The sequence below is a fragment of the Dacryopinax primogenitus genome (genome assembly GCF_000292625.1).
Source record: "Dacryopinax primogenitus strain DJM-731 SS1 chromosome Unknown DACRYscaffold_27, whole genome shotgun sequence".
Lineage (NCBI taxonomy): Eukaryota > Fungi > Basidiomycota > Dacrymycetes > Dacrymycetales > Dacrymycetaceae > Dacryopinax > Dacryopinax primogenitus.
The window spans coordinates 73,953-92,259 of NW_024467224.1; the positions used below are offsets into that span (position 1 = coordinate 73,953).

General features: G+C 53.0%; 6 protein-coding genes across 6 annotated transcripts; 3 read left to right on the forward strand and 3 right to left on the reverse strand.

Moving 5' to 3' along the window:
• Window positions 1-1,491: 1,491 nt before the first annotated feature.
• On the reverse strand, window positions 1,492-2,172 carry DACRYDRAFT_97487 (uncharacterized protein; the record flags this gene model as incomplete). The annotated part of the gene is made up of 4 exons (XM_040777460.1): window positions 1,492-1,733; window positions 1,783-1,827; window positions 1,876-1,982; window positions 2,027-2,172. Coding segments are annotated over 4 exons (373 nt in total), but the record flags the coding sequence as incomplete, so codon positions are not given.
• A 344-nt stretch (window positions 2,173-2,516) lies between these two features.
• On the forward strand, window positions 2,517-5,274 carry DACRYDRAFT_25521 (phospholipid/diacylglycerol acyltransferase). The gene is made up of 15 exons (XM_040774195.1): window positions 2,517-2,578; window positions 2,624-3,015; window positions 3,064-3,213; window positions 3,263-3,461; window positions 3,580-3,584; window positions 3,631-3,691; window positions 3,737-3,784; window positions 3,831-3,903; window positions 3,950-4,029; window positions 4,080-4,262; window positions 4,309-4,412; window positions 4,463-4,523; window positions 4,544-4,548; window positions 4,640-4,817; window positions 4,872-5,274. The coding sequence occupies exons 2-15, from the start codon at window positions 2,654-2,656 to the stop codon at window positions 5,184-5,186; spliced, it is 1,824 nt and encodes a 607-aa protein (XP_040623581.1). The 5' UTR covers window positions 2,517-2,578; window positions 2,624-2,653; the 3' UTR covers window positions 5,187-5,274.
• A 347-nt stretch (window positions 5,275-5,621) lies between these two features.
• On the reverse strand, window positions 5,622-8,122 carry DACRYDRAFT_25522 (IGPS-domain-containing protein). Its single transcript, XM_040774196.1, has one exon. It carries the CDS (start codon window positions 8,036-8,038, stop codon window positions 5,693-5,695), a length of 2,346 nt encoding a protein of 781 aa, XP_040623582.1. The 5' UTR covers window positions 8,039-8,122; the 3' UTR covers window positions 5,622-5,692.
• Window positions 8,123-8,697: 575 nt separating this feature from the next.
• On the forward strand, window positions 8,698-11,712 carry DACRYDRAFT_25523 (kinase-like protein). The gene is given in 7 exon segments (XM_040774197.1): window positions 8,698-9,065; window positions 9,111-9,212; window positions 9,268-9,644; window positions 9,695-10,627; window positions 10,638-10,979; window positions 11,029-11,276; window positions 11,328-11,712. 4 exon segments carry the CDS (start codon window positions 8,829-8,831, stop codon window positions 10,281-10,283), a joined length of 1,305 nt encoding a protein of 434 aa, XP_040623583.1. The 5' UTR covers window positions 8,698-8,828; the 3' UTR covers window positions 10,284-10,627; window positions 10,638-10,979; window positions 11,029-11,276; window positions 11,328-11,712.
• A 473-nt stretch (window positions 11,713-12,185) lies between these two features.
• Window positions 12,186-14,684, forward strand: DACRYDRAFT_19150 (uncharacterized protein; the record flags this gene model as incomplete). The annotated part of the gene is made up of 3 exons (XM_040771430.1): window positions 12,186-14,096; window positions 14,146-14,536; window positions 14,590-14,684. The coding sequence occupies 3 exons, from the start codon at window positions 12,186-12,188 to the stop codon at window positions 14,682-14,684; spliced, it is 2,397 nt and encodes a 798-aa protein (XP_040623584.1).
• Window positions 14,685-16,383: 1,699 nt separating this feature from the next.
• DACRYDRAFT_112494 (uncharacterized protein) lies at window positions 16,384-17,540 on the reverse strand (the record flags this gene model as incomplete). The annotated part of the gene is made up of 6 exons (XM_040769431.1): window positions 16,384-16,498; window positions 16,561-16,649; window positions 16,702-16,850; window positions 16,907-17,060; window positions 17,128-17,322; window positions 17,442-17,540. The coding sequence occupies 6 exons, from the start codon at window positions 17,538-17,540 to the stop codon at window positions 16,384-16,386; spliced, it is 801 nt and encodes a 266-aa protein (XP_040623585.1).
• Between the last annotated feature and the right edge of the window lie 767 nt (window positions 17,541-18,307).

The following is an 18,307-nucleotide window of genomic DNA, read 5'->3' on the forward strand; positions in this document are numbered from 1 at the left end:
ACCTCGCGGCGACCAGACATTCTCTGCAGTTCTTCCCGACCAAAGCAGCCGCTTGTCTGGTTTGGGCCTGGCAACTCTTATCTCCGGACACGGGTGCAGCACAATGCCAGGACACGCCGCGCTTGCTGCGATCAACGTGTGGCCGCGTGTCCATGATGGATAATCCGGCGGCTCCAAAAGATCGAGCTCGTCTTGCTGGAACGACACTCAGCGAGATACGTGACTCCCCCCAAGTCTTAAATACGTACAATTTGTTCCTCGGTCTCATGCTTCTCCGGAAGGCTGATCCAGATCAACCCACGCTCTTGGAGCATCCTACATGTCAGGCCCTGCAAGTTCCTCCACCGCCACGCACGCTCGTCTAATCCAACTTTGTTTGTCACGGGACGTTTCTAATAATCTACATCAGTGGAAGTGTTCTCAGAACCTGATCCCAGACGTACCACTGAATACCAACCCCGGGGCGCTCTGCGGTTGCACTTGGCACAACTCTTCGGGATACATGGATGATATGGGAAAAGGGAGTGCAGGAAGTCATCTGGCCTTGCGTCCCAGTGATCCACAATCTGAGCGATTCTAGATTTGATGCTCTTGTCCCATAGCCTTCGATGTGGATGTACTGGTGAGAAGCCGGATGAGAAAGATTCCAAATCTCGGAGATATGCTATTGTTTCAGGCATGTCTCGGACGATCTGCGGTTGTTTGTTATTCATTTCGAGGGCACTGCGGAGGCTTCGCATTGAGGGGAGCTGACCAAGCAAAGCAGACGACAGGCAAGCAGATGAGAGTAGAAATTGGGGGACAGATCCGGGCCGGTAGACTCACATCAGCGGAGCTTACAGCACATACGCACCACACCATGCACACACCACGCCCCGGAGGAGTCACATATTTAGGACCTTATGGATCATCGATAATCTGAAGCGCTTCTTCTGATCCATATGTGTTGACTATTCCAATTAGAAACGCATTGGGCAACAAGTCTGATAGCCACTTCATTCAAGGTGCTCTTCTTTTCGTCATGTGGCCCAGGCCTCCTCCACCTTTCACACCTTCGAGTGGGACCCATTCTTTGGCCGTTTGGATGTTTCTTGATGTACTGCGCCCAAACTTCAACTATGCACCAGCGCCTCGACTCCAGCGTGCTGACTTATAACTTGGAGCCGGTCCACTTTCAAATATCGTCATCGCGCGCTACAGAGCCTACCCATGCTCAGTCCGTGCACAATACACTATTCATTGGTACATCGTAAAGCATATAATCCGACGCCAGCCTTACTCACAGTATTGTCTCGTATACATCAATGGTCACTCAAACACGTTGATGCGAGAGATCGGTGGAGAAGAGACGCTAGTTCGGTATTAAATTCGTTTTCCAACGTCTTCCATTCAAACGTTATGCTTGTACAATCTCCCCCTTTTTAAGCAAGAGAATATCGTTTCGCTGAAAGTTGCAGCACTTCTGTCGTCTATGACGTTAACGTTATTGACAGCGTCATGCGCACCTTGCGTGTGCCAGAGATACTGCCGACCGATGGTACAAGGATCAGATTTCCATATGCCACCTGATCGGCCAACCAGTCGTATGTAGATCGAGCAAAAGAGATCGTCATGGTATTTATACATTGAGGGGTGCTGTGAACTACCAAGAAGGGACATCATGAGGAGCCCGGCCGGCTCGCAGATTGTGCAGCCTCCGCACGAGCAGCAATCTTTTCTTCCTCTTGCGCTGCCTGGAAGGGTATCAGAAACGTATCCGACGATAGTCGGGGGCATGCGCACGGCTAAGGCAAGCGCCTCTTGGTCTCTGTTTCGTTTTGCGAATGCCTAAGAGAAGTCAACGTCTGTTCTTCTCTTCACTGCAATAACTTATACCTCTACTCTAATTAGTTTCGATCCACTACATCCTGACGAAAGCACTCGCCTTCGCCAGCCTTCATAGTCGCATTGTGTACAACGACCATCTCGTACAACCCATACACCTGAACCCATGAGTTCCCATTACAAACTCCAGAAGGCCACTCACAGTCAGAGCTACAAGACCGCCCGCCAGACCTCGCTGTGCATAGTCCAGCATGTTGACGGGCGCTCGGATTCCTCGGCGCATTTTGGCTGAATTTGGTTGGTCGGAGGTGCGATAGATGACCGATGACGGATGAGCCGGCAAAATGGTGACTGAGCTCAGGGACGCGGTTTTCATGCGCTCGGAAAAACTAGCCGGAGTAAAAGTTCGACCCGTTTCCGCGTCGGGTCGGCAACATCATTCCGTCCGCTGCAAGCTGTTGTACCTACTCTTCAGTGTATACACGCGCCCTCTGTACACTTCTGGATAAGGATAGGATGCGGCGACGTGATGTGAAAGTGGAGCCGGTGGTGGGCAAGCCAGACGCTGCAAGTTCAGCGTCTCCAAAGACTCCAGAGAAGAAGAAAACAGCCAAGGAACTGCTCGTGAGTGCTCAACCCTGCTCATTGTGAGGAATGTTGACCCTCGCAGCTCAACCTCGCGGCCTCTACGCCTGGTATAGACCTATCAGAGATCAACTGGCTACAACATGATGCAAATGATATCAAGCCTTCCGTGCGCTCCTCCGTTTGGCGTTAATGCTCACTAACAACCTGCCAGTCCTTCTTCAGATCCCGACAGTTCCTATTTATGTTCGCCTTCGGGCTAGGCATAATAGCCGCCATATTCCTTGTCGTCCCGCTCCCTCCCCAGCTCTCCGCACTAGAAGACTTTGACCTTCCCAACTTCTCCATCTCCGATGCGATGCCCAACTGGTCGCTTGAACTCTCTCTGTCACAGATCGTGGCTAATGTTCGGGAAACGATGGCTCCGACGAGCGAGTGGCTCACGAGTAGGGACTTTAAGGTCGGTACGGAGCTGGCCGAGAAGGGGTATGCGGCGGAGTTCCCCGTGATCATGGTACCGGGTATTGTGAGCACTGGGCTGGAGAGCTGGAGCACTTCGGAAGAAGCGAGGACGTTCTTCAGGAAGAGACTGTGGGGGACGACTACGTGAGCAGTGTCGCATTGATACTGCATGAAGAGCTGAAGGAGATGCAGGATGATACGCGCTGTGTTAACGGATAAGGAACGGTGGGTCAAGTCGCTCAAACTCGATACGACGACTGGACTGGACCCACCGGGGATCAAAGTTCGCGCTGCTCAAGGCATAGATGCTGCAAGCACATTCATACCCGGATACTGGATATGGTATGTCTTTCCTTTCCCTTATCTGCGCCCTCTGATGATACGAGCACAGGGCAAAGGTGATCGAGAACCTCGCATGTCTGAACTACGACAGCAACAACCTCTTTCTCGCGGCGTACGACTGGCGACTCTCCTTCTATAACCTCGAAGAACGCGACTCCTATTTTTCCCTGCTCAAGATGCGAATAGAGCTCTACAAGCAGAAACAGGGGAAGAAGACAGTAATTGTTGGACATAGTATGGGTTCGGAGGTTAGTGACCGATACCTGCCTCTGGTGATTGGGCTCACTAGAGATGCACGGTCATGCGTAGGTTGTTCTGGTGTGTGGTACTCAGCATTTTGCAGACTGGCGTTCTCACTGTTCTTAGTACTTGTAGGTTCCTGAACCTCGCCACGTGCTGCGATTAACCGACCATTAGCCTAAAATGGGTCGAGGCGTCGGGTCCAAAGTACGGCAACGGCGGCCCAAAATGGGTTGACGTACGTGCCACATATACCTCTTAGCTATCTCTCATCCTTAGCCAGGAACATATCGAAGCGTTCGTGAATATTGCAGGTACGATGTTCGGTGTTGTATGTCTCTGCGAGTGTGGAGGATTTGGACCTTATCCCGAAATAGGCGAAAGCGATAACTGCATTTTTGTCTGGGGAGATGAAGGACACAGTTGAGATCAACCCTGCTGGATCATATGGTCAGCTCGGATCTGCCCATGCAACCAATGCTCACAGTTTAATAAGTCCTGGAGCGATACTTTAGCCGCAGAGAGCGTGCACAGATATTCCGCAGCTGGGCAGGGAGCGCTAGCATGTGGATCAAAGTACCGTAACCACAAGTATCCTCTTCTTTCTGCTAACGGACACTGGGTAGGGCGGTAACGATATTTGGGGCAATGGCGAGCACGCTCCGGACGACCCCGATAATTGTACCTTAAGTCATGGCCGGTTCTTCTCCTTCCAGCAAGAGCATGGGGACCATGTGCATCAGATTGCTAACATGACTGCTGATGAAGTGAGCAAGTGGGTACTGGAAAGGACGCCTGTCGAGTTCCAGGTGCGTTGCTAAGTATTTTCATTCGGTTCATGCTGAGATGTTTCAGCGAATGCTCGCCACGAATTATAGCTATGGTATGGAACGGGACGAGGAAAAACTGAAGAAAAACGACCATGATCATACCAAATGGGTGAACCCCTTGGAAGTTAGGTGAGAGCATCGTTCGTCGTCTAACGATGCGAGCCTGACCGAGCCGATAGACTTCCAAACGCGCCGGACATGAAGATTTATTGTTTGTATGGGTACGGCAAGGAGACTGAGGTGCGTGATGCTGTGCAAAGCTTATGTCACCTGTTGAACAAGACCTGCTCCTTCCAGCGATCCTATTGGCACGTGTATTCTTGGACCGTAGACCGGCGATGCTGACAAGCTTGTAGGTATACTGAGGGGCCATACGAGCCTGGTGAGGAACATAGCGACTCTTCTAGCATCGCACCCAGCGCCGAAAGTGTCATGTCCACTAACGGATCAATGCTGCGGGGATCCCTTGATCTACCCACATTGAAGAAGAATTGGATAGACACATCTGTGAATTATGAAGCGGGTTTTCCCAAGGTACGTTCCTAAGGATTCATCCGCGCTCATTCTATATTGAATCTGCCTGCTCAGATCAAGAATGGAGTAAAGGTGGGTGAAGGTGACGGGACAGTCTCGCTTATATCGCTCGGTTCGATGTGTGTCGAAGGCTGGAAACACCCACGCTGGAACCCTGCAAAAATACCCGTCACTGTACAAGAGATGCTGCACGAGCCGGAAACGCTTGATCTCCGGGGTGGGCCAAAGACTGCGGACCACATAGACATCCTTGGCTCGACAGCGCTGAATGAGGCGATCTTGAAGGTTGCGAGCGGGCGAGGACAGGAGCTAGAGGACAGGTTTGTGAGCCCGATACAAAAGTATGTGAAGAGGATGAAATGGGACTGAGGCGCAGAAACTGCCTCGCGGAGACGGTGATGATCGAATGCAGTAGTAGATTTCACCAAATTTAGGAAGGAGATATATCTACATGCAGCTCTCCTCGTATTTCCATGTATTTGCAATGAATACCAGATAAGTTCACGGATTGTTTTTGCACTTTGGCGGATGCAGTTTCTGGATGGCTGCTCTATAATGGTACGATCTATCATATTCATTGACACAGGTGTCAACATGCGCCTTCAAGCTGCAGTATGAATACCTAGGTGACTGCGACGTGTTCTGGAAATGCCTGGTCCCTTGCCGATCAATGCAAGATAGGCTTTTCGGCGGTGTGCAGCGGCCAGCGTTCAGGTGACGATGTGTGAATTTCTGGGCTAATAGAGGCCCAAGAATAAAAGGACAGACTACCTATTCACCGCTTTGAATAAGAACGATAACAGATTAATTCCCATGTGAACGGTTTCCCCCATGACCCGATCTGACTGAGCCTATGTAGCTCTCTACTTATAATACTACTTGCCCTCAGGCCGGACCAAACCCCGCTTCGCACTCACAGCCGGCAAAGGCGGCACCGACCCGTTGGCCGCGGCGGGAGTAGCGATACCGCTCGTCCCAGGGGAAGGCACAGGCGGAGCAGCCGTCGTCGCTCCCACAGGCTGGCCAATGACCTCGGTGCCAACGTCTATCAGTACTCCCTCTTGTACCGGGGCGACCGTAGCAGGCTCTACAGACGCAGGCAGCTCCTCCCACGCCCCCTTAGCAGCACTCACAAAAGCGCGCATGACGGCCTCGTCCTTCCTTCCCTCGACTTCGACGCCACTGGCCACGTCGACCGCCCAGGGCCTAACACGCCTCACCGCTTGGCGGACGTTCTCCGGCTTTAGCCCTCCGGCGAGGATGATGGGCATTGGGCGCCCCTCGAGCGGTTCGGAGCGCTTCCCGACTTCGGCAGCGATACTCCAGTCAAAGGCTTCGCCCGTTCCTCCCGCCGGGGCGGCAGCTGCTCCCACAGGCGCACCGGCCCCAGCACTGGACGGCGACGTGCTCGGGTGCGGCCGGGGCGCAGTGTCTAGCAGGACGATACTTTCCTGCCCAGGGCGACCGACGTGCTCCGTGCCTTCGCCTAGGGGGCCAACGTGGTACGCCTTGATCACTGGGACGGGGATGAAGTGCGCCATACCCGCCGGCTCGGACCCGTGGAGTTGTACCAGGTCCAGAGGGACGTGGGCCAACGTGTGCAGGATGATGCTGAGCGGGGCGTCCTGGAACAGGCCAACAAGGAGCGGGCGGGGAAGGGAAGCGATGTGTGACGTCGTATGCTGGAACCAGGGAGTCCCTGTCGTTATCTGGTTATCTGATTTCTCCTCGCTGTCATGGGCGAGAGGGGCGGGGCTAGGGCCCAGCCGGAGAGGGAGGATGGTGCGCGCTATGACGGCCGCGGTGAGGAGATCGATGGACCTCTTGCTCTGTGGTACGAAGTTGAGGCCGAGCATATCTGCGCCTGCGTGCGCAGCGAGCAGGGCCTCTTCTGGCGTTCGGATACCGCAGATCTTCACCAGTGGCTGGGGGGAGGGGGTGTCGTTCGTTTGCGTCTGAGGGTCACCTAGGAGATGGCGGATGAACCCCTTCGGGTCTTGCGCGCGCATTAGGCTCTCCCCGACCAGGACAGCATGCACGCCTTGCTGGATGTAGACCTCCACGTCCTTGCGGCTGGAAATCCCAGACAGGGCGCAGAGGAGGACATCTTCCCTCCCGCGGAGCATGTCTGCGAGCCGGGTAGTGGTGCCCATATCGACGTCGAAGTTGTGCAGGTTTCGGTTGTTCACGCCAATGAGCTTGGCGTTCAGTGCCAAGCCACGTTCCATCTCCGTGGCGTTGTTTACTTCCACCAAGGGTTCCATACCCAGGCTCTTGCTGTATGCGTACAGAGCGGAGAGGCGTTCCTGCGAGAGCATGGCGACGATGAGCAGGACCAGGTCGGCACCGGCCAGGCGGGCCTCGAGGATCTGGTATTCATCGAGGATAAAGTCCTTGCGGAGGATAGCGGGGCGGTTGGGCAGGTGCGCAACGGCTTCACGAACCAGACGCATGTCCTGCAGCGAACCAAGGAACCACTTGGGCTCGGTGAGCACGCTGATGACGCTCGCGCCCGCGAGGGCATATGCGAGGGCCTGCGCGGGTGCGCAGGTCGACACGGCGATATGCCCCTTGCTGGGGGAGGCACGCTTGATCTCAGCCATAATGGCGGGCTTGGTACCAGCACGCATGCGGGAGAGCACGGGGATCAGGGGCGGGGCAAGATGCAGCGCATACAGCGTGGCGAGGTCCTGCGGGGTTGTACCGGGTGTCTTCTTCGCTAGGTCGATATCCAGCAGTCTCTGCGTCTGGATCTTGAGCAAGATGCTTGGAAGGCCTTTCTTCGCCGCGTTCTCTGGGTTGGGGTCGAACCCGTTCTGCCCTTGGGCAGTGGCTGGTGCGGGTGCGGAGGGGATGACGCCGCTGTCTGGGTTCTGGGCCCAGCTGCCGCCTGAGTACGCGAGGAAGTTGCGCAGGACGGCATGCCCGTCTTGGGAGAGAATGCTCTCGGGGTGGTACTGCACGGCTTCGACCGCATATAGCCTGTGCCTGACACCCATGACGACGCCTGAATCGCTCGTCGTGGCGGTGATAGCGAGCTCCTTGGGGAACGTGGGGAGCGTCGCAGCCAGTGAGTGGTAACGGGTGGCGAGGATGTCTTGCGGTACACCACGGAAGATTCCAAGGCCGTCGTGCCTCACTGGAGAAGCCTTCCCGTGTACGATCTCCCCGGCATAGGAGATGTCGCCCCCGTAGGCGTCGACGAGGCACTGCAAGCCCATGCACACCCCCAGGACGGGAACACGACCGTTCCCCCAGTACTGGATTGCCTCCCTGCTCACTCCGCTGTCTGTGCTTGGGTGTCCAGGGCCGGGGGAGACGACGAGGTGTGAGATGTTGAGGTTGGGGAAGTCGGCTGGGGTAAGCTCATCGTTGCGAAGAACCTGAACGTTTGCCCCGAGCTGGGATATGTACTGGTATAAGTTCCAGGTAAAAGAGTCGTAGTTGTCTAGTAGAAGAACGAAAGGACGTGAATTGTCGATCTGGGAAAGAGGCGTTGGTTGAGCAGCCATAGTTCGAGGTGGTCGTTGGGTTGAAAGAAGGGGGTGTCCTTCGTGCTCGTCGTCGTCTTCATAAATCATTTGAGGAATATTAGGTTATTCTGACCGAGACAGTGAGTAATTGATGAATGGAATAATGTACTTTACCTTGTGGTCGGCCGAGTCAGACTGTGTGACCCTTGTGTGTAACGTCACACGGCGAAAAGCGCTTCTTTTCGAGCAATACGATATCCTTTTTTGGATCCCTTTGCTGATCCAATTTCGAAACGCCGGATGTATTTCATTGTCACCCAAAGAATACTCCCGTTATACCCCTTCCTCCTCATCACATCTTCTCTTGCTCCTCTCCCGGTGGCCCTCCTCATCACCGCCTTTGCATAGCCAAACGTCAACAGCCAAAGGAACTCAGTTTCATATAAAACATAACCACTCGACACACTTCTTACCTCACACTTTCTTCCTATTCTTTCTTTCCTTCACTTCTATACCACTAGACAAGCCCTCAACAACAATGTCTCATCGTCACACCTTCACCGCACTCAACCAGAGCTTCATCGTCGACTCAGAGTACGACTTTGTCAAGGAACTCGGCCAGGGTGCCTATGGATGTGTCGTCGCTGCACGCCATCGTCGTTCAGGCGAAGGGTGCGCAATCAAGAAGATTACCAATATCAACACAAAGCGTATCCTAACCAAGCGCTGTCTGCGGGAGATCAGGCTGCTCCACCACTTTAGGGGGCACAAGAACGTGCGTTTGTGTGCTATGATGGAGGCGAAATACTGATGAGCGCAGATCACTTGCTTGTATGATATGGATATCGTCTATGAGCCCAATGGCGACTACAACGAGGTCTACCTGTACGAGGAGTTGATGGAGGCAGATCTGCATGCGATCGTGCGCGATCTTCTTAGCTTCCCTCTCCCCTTCCCACTAATCGCATTCTTTACAGATCCGATCCGGTCAGCCGCTTTCCGACGCCCACTTCCAGTCCTTTATCTACCAAACCCTCTGCGGGCTCAAATACATCCACAGCGCGAATGTGCTCCACCGCGATCTCAAGCCGGGCAACCTTCTCGTAAACGCCGATTGTGAGCTGAAGATCTGCGATTTCGGACTGGCGAGGGGTTGGCAGCCCGGACCGGGCACACAGCAGCACAGCAATAAGGGCCAGCAGGGGTTCATGACTGAGTACGTCGCGACGAGGTGGTATCGTGCGCCAGAGATCATGTTGAGCTTTGCTAATTACGGGCCGGCAATCGATATCTGGAGTGTGGGATGTATATTTGCGGAGCTTTTGGGTGGCAAGCCCATCTTCAAGGGCAGGGAGTAAGTATGCCGAATCCAATGTGCTACAGGCGTGACTGATCCGAAAACAGCTATGTCGACCAGCTCAACCAGATCCTGCACTACCTCGGCACGCCGTCTGAGGACACGCTGCGTCGCGTCGGCTCCCCCAGGGCGCAGGACTACATCCGTTCCCTGCCTATCAAACCCCGTATCCCCTTCCAATCCCTCTACCCGCACGCAAACCCTCTGGCTATCGACCTCCTAAGCCAGATGCTCTGCTTCGACCCTGCCAAGCGTATTTCCTGCGAGAAGGCGCTTGAGCACCCGTACCTCGCCGTATGGCACGATACGGCGGACGAGCCGCTCTGCAGCCAGACGTTCGACTTTGGTTTCGAAGAAGTAGACGACATGCCAGGGATGAAGCAGCTCATTATAGAGGAAGTAAACTCCTTCCGCGCCCTGGTGCGTTCCCAGGCTAGGCAGCAACTGCAAGCCAGGAAACAGGACTCGCTCCCTATTCCGAGCAGGGACGATATCCTTGCCAGCCCTGTGGTCGAAAACGATGGTACGAGTGGATATACGTTCCCCCACCCTAGTGCGCCCGGCCCGAGCGGAGGGATGGTCGAAGAGCCCGGGGCGGAGCTGGACAAGGAACTCGGAGCGTATGGACAGCGTTGAGCGCTGTTTGTCCGATTTGCAATGGACTGGTATTTTGGCAGGTTCCAGATTTGGGAGAAGCGCGCCGCGGACGAGGTTGGACTGATATTTTATGAGAAGGAGAGGTCTAAGACTGAACAAGAATGAGAACGAAGCGCAGTGAAGCGTTGCATGAGTACGATTGAAGCAAGTAGGCGAAAGATGTTATGTATTGTTTGACTGAGATCCGTTGTCTGATATTGATACACCCTGTTTGGCATACCTTGGAGTTCAGTCAGCGCGCGTTGGGTACATTGCCCGATGTTCGGAGGATGGCCCCACCTGTCGAGGTGGTTATAGGTAAGCTCGAAGCATGCACTGAAACTGTATAGCACATGAGAAGTCAGACAGCTTCGTGCCTGAAGTAACCATACTGTGCCAGAAGCGATGTAAACTCCGTGGTGCTCCGACACCAGCCAACCAGCCCTGTCCACGAGACTTGGGGGTTGTAGCTGCCCATGCGCGGTTTGGACTACGAAGAATGGTGCTTTCAGATGTCACATGACTGTTACATGAATGAGGATAGATTCAGCAACATAGAGGGGTGTAATCGAATTCTTTTTTATTGAATTTGGCTCATTCGGAAATTTCGGACTGGCAGAAGGCCGCAGGACTGGGGTCCAATTACACAACAGTCAGAGTGGTGCTGACAATATCAACGCCAGGCATGTCGCTGGCCTGCGAGGGTGTTCAGTTCAATATAGAAAATATTACAACAATGACATACCCCAATAACAAAGAAATGACCAACAGCTAACTGGACCTCACCGGTGATACCCTCTGGAATGGTGACCGTAACGTTGCCATAGTAATTGCATGCTTCGGGATCGGTGCGTTGTCCGTAGGCCGCGTGGAACGGAGTCACAAATAGAGACGTGCCCAGGCCATTGTCGTTTGACGCAGGGAGACAGTTACCAGATGGGCAGGGACGGTAAGCGAGAGCTAGCCCGACGTCCGTCCAGCCGGAGGTGCTATCTGGAGATCGCCATCAAACGGCAGTTGATATTGGTAAACTGATGAACGTACCGGCTTCATTCAGGCTGACCGTAAATGGCTGGCCAGCTGTGACGGTCGTCCCCACCGGGGGATAGCAGAACTGCATGTTCTGAGCAACTGCGGTAGCGGCAAATGCAAGAATAGAGAGTGTGAAAAGCATTGTGACGTTGAAGGACGAGGAGGCTCTGATGAACGGAGTGAGATGCTGGAGGACTGTGCTCTCAAGCGAAACTCCCAGCCAGGTTTTATAGAGAAAGTGTCCCACAGGCGAGCAAGCGATGCACAGCTCATTCGCACCAAGCATGACAATCGAGGGCCTTGGACTCTTGAGCAGACTCCGACATCCCCGGTGAGAAGGCGGACGGTCGGGCAAACAAGTGGTACAGATTTTCCGCATGTAGAATGCAGTCATCGCATAGCAATAATCGCCTCAGGCCGGCAGATGAGGATTAAACATGCCTCGCCAATGGTTGGGACTGGGCGTTTGCTTTGGGCGGATCCCATCAAGATGGTGGAGCAACCTATTGATATGATCCTGATCCGATGTATCGGGCCCGCCAAGAGTTGTCAGAGTCCGACGTGGCATTGATTTGGGCAGGAGACTTCCAAAAGGGTATCGGCATCGTCACATCGACATGGTTTTCATTTGAGAAGCTGTGCGGAAAGGGCCGGTGAGAACGGTGGAAGGATGGAGGCAATTGCTTCCGTTCATTGAAAATGGAAACAGAGAAACACGTGATCTACATCCCAACGCGTCGCGCTCTGTCCGCGTTCCTCTCAGCTCGCTGCCTTGCCACTCGTGCTCATCGTCGCTGACAGCAAGCGCACACACACATCCTGTCATACCCTGCACTTATATCCTAATACTGTCAACCACTTTCTCTTACTATGGCTCCTCAGTCCTACCCCTTTATTCGCACTCGGTCTATGACCCAACGTATGGAATCCGCATTTCGCAAGTCTCCGCCGAAAGCTAGTTCGAACCAGGGTCTGGTACCACCAGCCCAGTCAACGAGGATACCACTGTCTGAAGCATTGCTCAATCTTGAGTGTGATGGATCGCCAAAGAAGTCAACATCTATTCCCACCACCAGTCGCGGGACTTTCGAAATCGCACCGCTCAAGTTCGACACTCTCTTGGCGCGACCGGCACCAGATGGAGACAAGGAGAACCCGTTCCTCGTCCGTACCGCAGATCAATCCTCACCTAGCCCAACGAAGAAGCGCAAGGCCCCAGGTGATGATGAGGAGTTGATGTTCGAAGACAGTCCCAAGAGGGCTAAGGTCGCTGCGTCCGTCGATGAGCAAACGATGTTAGTTGCCGAGGAGGACAAGGACATTGAGGATGATGATGGGCTGGGTCAGGTTCAGCGGAAAATTGAATTCCTCTCCCTGAAGCGAGCTCGCGATTCTATGTCACCCTCGCCTGTTGCCCAGCGTACAGAATCCTCAAATTTGGCACCGCCGGATCCAGATATCGATGATGCCTCACCTCGAAAACGACAACGGTCTATTTTCCTTTCAGGGGCACATCCTGCGTTTGCCCCGAAGAACAAACAAGAATTGCCGGAAATGCCGCACATCAATCTGGCCAGACCACCGCCATCCCCAACCAGACCTCGTCAACTACCCAGTCCGACCAAATTCACAGGAGTGCCGCAGCTATGGAAGAATCCGATTAGCCGTAGTCAAGGAAGCGGAAGCCTGTTTGCAATGTCGATCGGTGACAAGCTACCAAAAAAGGGAGATGAAGATGTGAAGGAAATTCCTGATCAAACCTTCATGGGCAACACCTCGGCTGCTCGAACCAAGGTGACACCTGTTCCGTTGCAAAAGAGTGGCAGCCCGTCCACTGCAAGCGTGACCTCAGTTGCAAGTTCTGCTCGCCCGAGAGACTTAGCCCCACCTCCCTCTGTGGGCTCTTCAGATATACCAGCACCTCTCGCTTCTCCTCCGCGACCATGTACTCCACCGGTGCTTGCCCCAAGGCCAGAGCCAGTAGCCGCCACCTCTCCTCTTCCAACTCCCCTCAAAGCGCTGTCTCCACCAGGTCGGCTACCAACGTCTCGTCTTCCCGTCCGCTCGACTCGCATTCGTGGACAAGCTCCCATCACTTCGTTGGCCCAAGAAGCCCAGCAATCACCGCTCCAACCTCAGAACCATTCAATGCCGACTCGGAGCGGGTCCTCTCGTCCTGTCCGAGTCGTGCGCCAGCAGATGCCTCCCAGTGCCTTCCGTGCGCCACCTCAGAAGGCTGCTGTTATACCAGAGCAAGATATTCTCGCACCGATCAAAGATGCGGATCATGTTTCTCGTGATGTTGGGACGGTTGGCCCAAGCGGAAGGGTTAGCTTGTCTAGCCTCTCGAATGAGGCACAAACAAGCTTGTCGAATCTCAGTACCGCGCTCGGCAAGCTTAATCTGCCCCCGCCTCGAAGTAGTTCCAGGATCGGTTTCACTCCGAAAACCGCAAAGGAAAACACAAAGATTACCGTTCAGCCGGGGCCATCTACATTTGTATCTGCCAAGAAAGGACACGCCCGAAACTCGTCACGGTCGAAAAACGCGTCGAGTTTGACCAGATCTCAAACAACATCAGCCCTCACAACATTAACCAATCCTTTCCCCTCTCTAAATGGTGGGCCTAGCGAAACAGTCCATACCACAGAAAGAACGGGACCAGAGACTGGGCACACTGCTCCCCTGACAGGATGCGTTGTATTTGTGGAAGTGAGAACAAAGGACGGCGATGATGCGGGTGGGGTATTTGTGGAGATGCTTAAAATACTCGGCGCCAGAGTAAGCTATATCCTGACCTTGATATTCCAAGGCTAACGTATCTGCCCAGGTTCTGAAATATCCAAGTCCATCAGTAACCCATCTTGTTCTTAAGTCACCGTTACCTCACACGATTACTCGATACCATAACCTTCCTGATCCCAAACCTGAAACGGTGGCGGTTGGCTGGGTAGTCAAGTGTGCCGAAGAGAATCGTCGAGTGGAGGTAACAGAATGGCGGCTTGACCTGAGTGCTGGTGCCGGTATCATGAGTGCCATTCCTGGGTGCTCAACAAGGCCTAATGCAAGGTCTGCTCCCGGAAGAGGGTTGGGAAGGAGGATCAGCATGGAGCCATCCAGAGTTGAATTGCTGAACGAGGCAAACCTGAGCCAAATTGTCGTTCCTCTGGGATTGGAGGATCAGGTGGAGAGGGCGAAGCGAAAGAGTCTCTTGTATCAGCGTGAGTTTTCTCACCTCAACGGTCGGCGAAGGGTTTCTGATCCTATCGTCCAGCGAAATTCAGCAGCCCGCTGAGGACGAACGCGTTTGTACCTGGCAAGCCGGACGATGACAATGCAGAAATGGAGGACCCAGAACCAGTTCTATGACAGATTCTATGAAGATTGGTGGGATGAATGATTGGTTTCTCACAATGTATTTTTTGTGGAAGGTTATTTGGTAGGAAAGCATTCTTGTTTCAACAGGTACTGCAATGACACGACACGAATTCAATTCATTCCCGATGGAAACAAGCTGTTCTGTGTAGATGTTAGTACAGGTCGGCGGTAGTATTTGGAGAACGCTAACACGATGTTGGAACAGCTTTTCCAATATCATGCCCAGGGAGAGGCGAAAGGATGTCTCTGAGTAGAAAACAGGAATCGGATTGTCAAGGATGTCAACTCCTGACCACTAACGGATGCTGGTTCAGGTCTGGCAAAACTTCGGGACCCGATTCCAAACAAGGATAATGCATGCATCGATGAGGTGTTTGCGATCGGTATTCGATCGGAAGCAAGATCTTCCTCCTTTACTTTACGCAACCTCAAGCACATCACAGATTCATGCGTGTTGACTACGCATTTGTATGAGAGACGCATTAGGCAACAAGTCTGATAGCCGCATATGTGCACAATCGGAGCGGCATCGCCCAGAGCTGTGTGAAACTACCGCACAGTTTTCCGCTCCAAAGGGTATCATTCAAACACTCTTGGTAAAATCACACCCGATCGCAACTCGTGAACTCCCACTTTCAAACGATAATGGGGGCATCAACGGTATCAATATAATCATATGCTAGTAATGACTCTCGAAACCTGTATCTCTGGTCTCTGGATCTCATAACGTCACTATTATTCATAACAAAAGGCAACAGCTGAAGCTTGGAGTTAGAGCGCAGTGCGCATTATTTGCTGTCTGTTCCAGGGAACCTATCCCAATCTATATCGCTGTACGAATCATATTCGCTCTCTTCATTGGAGGAAGGCTTGTATTTGTGAAATTGCTCAGTAAACTGATTGAGCAGGGGTTTAGCATATGCCGCTCATTGGAGTACGGGGCCACGCGAACCTGATCCAGCCAACCTGTCTGAGTAGCCAGCATGGATAGAGTATCATGTCTCCAGTCAAGGTTAAAGTGTTCCACCGTCCTCTTCATGGCAGTGGAGTGTCTACGACTGAATTCGATGCGGGACAAGTATGTGTGCCACTTTTCATGAACAGTCGGACGTACATCTTCTTCATAGTCGCGTTGGTGGGGCAGTGAGGCAATAGATCCGAATGAATGACGCTTGAATAGAGTAGAGTAATGCACTAGGATGCCGCAGGGTTTGTGACGAGTCCGCTGAGTAAACATGACGACAGCATAGGACAAGAACTGGGAGGCCCACGCATCATCGTGATCATTTGGTTCCCACCATGACGACCCACCCGTGCCTTTCATCCACAGTGCAATAAGGTCCTGTCGCATACGAGCGCAGAATGCATTTGCTTCGATAGTCATCACAGGGAGAGCCACATGTACTTGTGCTCTGAATTCATCCGTCCGAGCTTGGCTGAAGAGTAGTTGTCGAACAGATGGCAGTGCCAGGAAATCCCCAACAGTGAGAATGTATTCTTCTCGGTTTCCGTTGGGAGATCATTGAAGAGTTTGACAAAGACAGCACGAAGTTCCCTCTTGTTTCGTGAGCGAGGTCGATTTTGTAGACGTGTCTCACGGTTGGCCTTGACAATGTGCTCGAGGTACCTACCGCTTGAAGCCCAGGCTACTAAACTCAAAAGAATCTCTTTCACTGTCACATGACACAAGTTACTCACAGCAGAATCTCAAAGACCGCCCCCAGTTGACGAGGACATAGTACTCAATATCAACCTTATCAATGTCTATAGAGTCATAGCCGAGCTTTCTTAGACGCCAGACAAACCTTTGGGAAGTATCTTCAATGTCAGCAGATTCAAGCCTGCAGCAAAACAGTCTCCAACGCACTCATGACGTTTTGCATCGTTCTCCCGTTGTAAAGACAACTGATGCCTGCGGCGTGAACCATCTAGAAACTGTTTTATCTCATCGGCACCCTATCATGGCTTCAGCTGGAAGCTCCGACCTGCCAGTGTGAAGACATCGCACCTTGTCGAGCCTTTGTACATATTGATGCCTTTCTTTATCAAAGGATGCTAGTTCTGCAGGAGGTTGGATGGCCAGCCTCTCATTGTAGAGCTCCATTACTGAGCGGCGCAGGTAGCGGGCATGTGTGACATTATTTTTTCCACCAGGCGCTGGGGTCGAAGAGTGCTCAGCTAACGAGGACATTGACTGAGTATTCACTGCTCACCATAGCCAGGGACAAGAGACAGTAAGCTCGGTCCAACCTGGAGAAGGTTGCTGGCGACTCTTCCGCATATGACACAGTCTTTGGTGCAGAGGACACATAGGCGAATGCGAATGTGCGCAGTTTCGACACGCAGATCAGACTTTCTGCCACACCTCTACAGTACGCCGGCGGAAGATCAGGTTTTCAGGTTTTGATAATCGAGGACTTGGGACAGCGCGCACCTGACATCTTTTTTGGAACACGAGTGCAGCATAAACCCATTCTGTCATGTCAGGTGGCAGATCAGGCAGATCAGGTACGTTCGCCCTTGCTTGTACCCACATATGCTTCGCTTCAGGCGCTCGAAGGGAAGCACGCATGTTCTTGTTCGTGGAAGATAGGTTGAGGAGATCGATAGGCTCGACATGGGAGAAAATCTAGGGAATGGATCAACAACTGAACATCTCATGAGCAACCCGGCGCATATATGCGCCCTTGCCGCCTGTTGGCTGTTGGGAAAGGAACATATATGCGCTATGACGAGAGAGGTGCTCACATGTAGCATAATATCCGTAGGGGTTTCCTCCAACCAGCAGATCTTGCGCGGACTTTCCCTTTTGTCAGTCTTGCGCTTCTTAGGTTTCGGACTGTCCATATCGGGGCCGTTGGCGGGCGTTTCGGCAGTAGCCTGAGGACAGGAGGGGGCGGGGGAGGGGGCAGGGGAGGGGGCATTGCGTTTGTGTCCTCGTTGAGCAGGCACAGGAGGAAGGTTCAAGTTGTCAGCAGGAACCTCGGAGCTAGAGCTAGGTATATGCGTCCATGAGCGGGGGTTGGCAACCAGAATAAGAGAGACGTACTCAGTATTCGCGTTTGGCACCCTTCTTCCTCAGACGGACGTTGGTCGCTCTAACAGGAATCGGTTCCTAATGGAGATGGCCCGGGAAGATGGTGGTTAGAGATGAAAGCGTGCCCTAAACCCTACGATCCTAGTTTATATACGCTCGATTCGCGCAGAACCGTAGATATTAATATGTGTTAATGTTGTTCCAAGTCGTATGTGCTCGGGAGCTGTTTGGCGGAGTGTCACGCGAAGATGCAGGAAGATAGTGCGAGGTGTCTCCTCATCACTTTTCCTACATAGATTCTAGACTTCCAGTCAGGTATGCAATATCACGCTAAGAAGAGCCGTACCAAGTTCCTCGTGCAAACCCGAGCCAGCAGAAGTTCTGTCAAGGGGTCAGTCTAGGTAAGCACACAAGAGAGATGAGAGATGCTCACGAGTCACAGGTTTGTCCGCCGTCCCGGGTTCACACAAACAGGCAACATTTCCAGAGAGTGAAAGGATACTCGTAAGCCCAAAATTAAAAACATACATGTACATCACCCTATCCCATTCCCATATGCTACACGCCCGCACCCCCC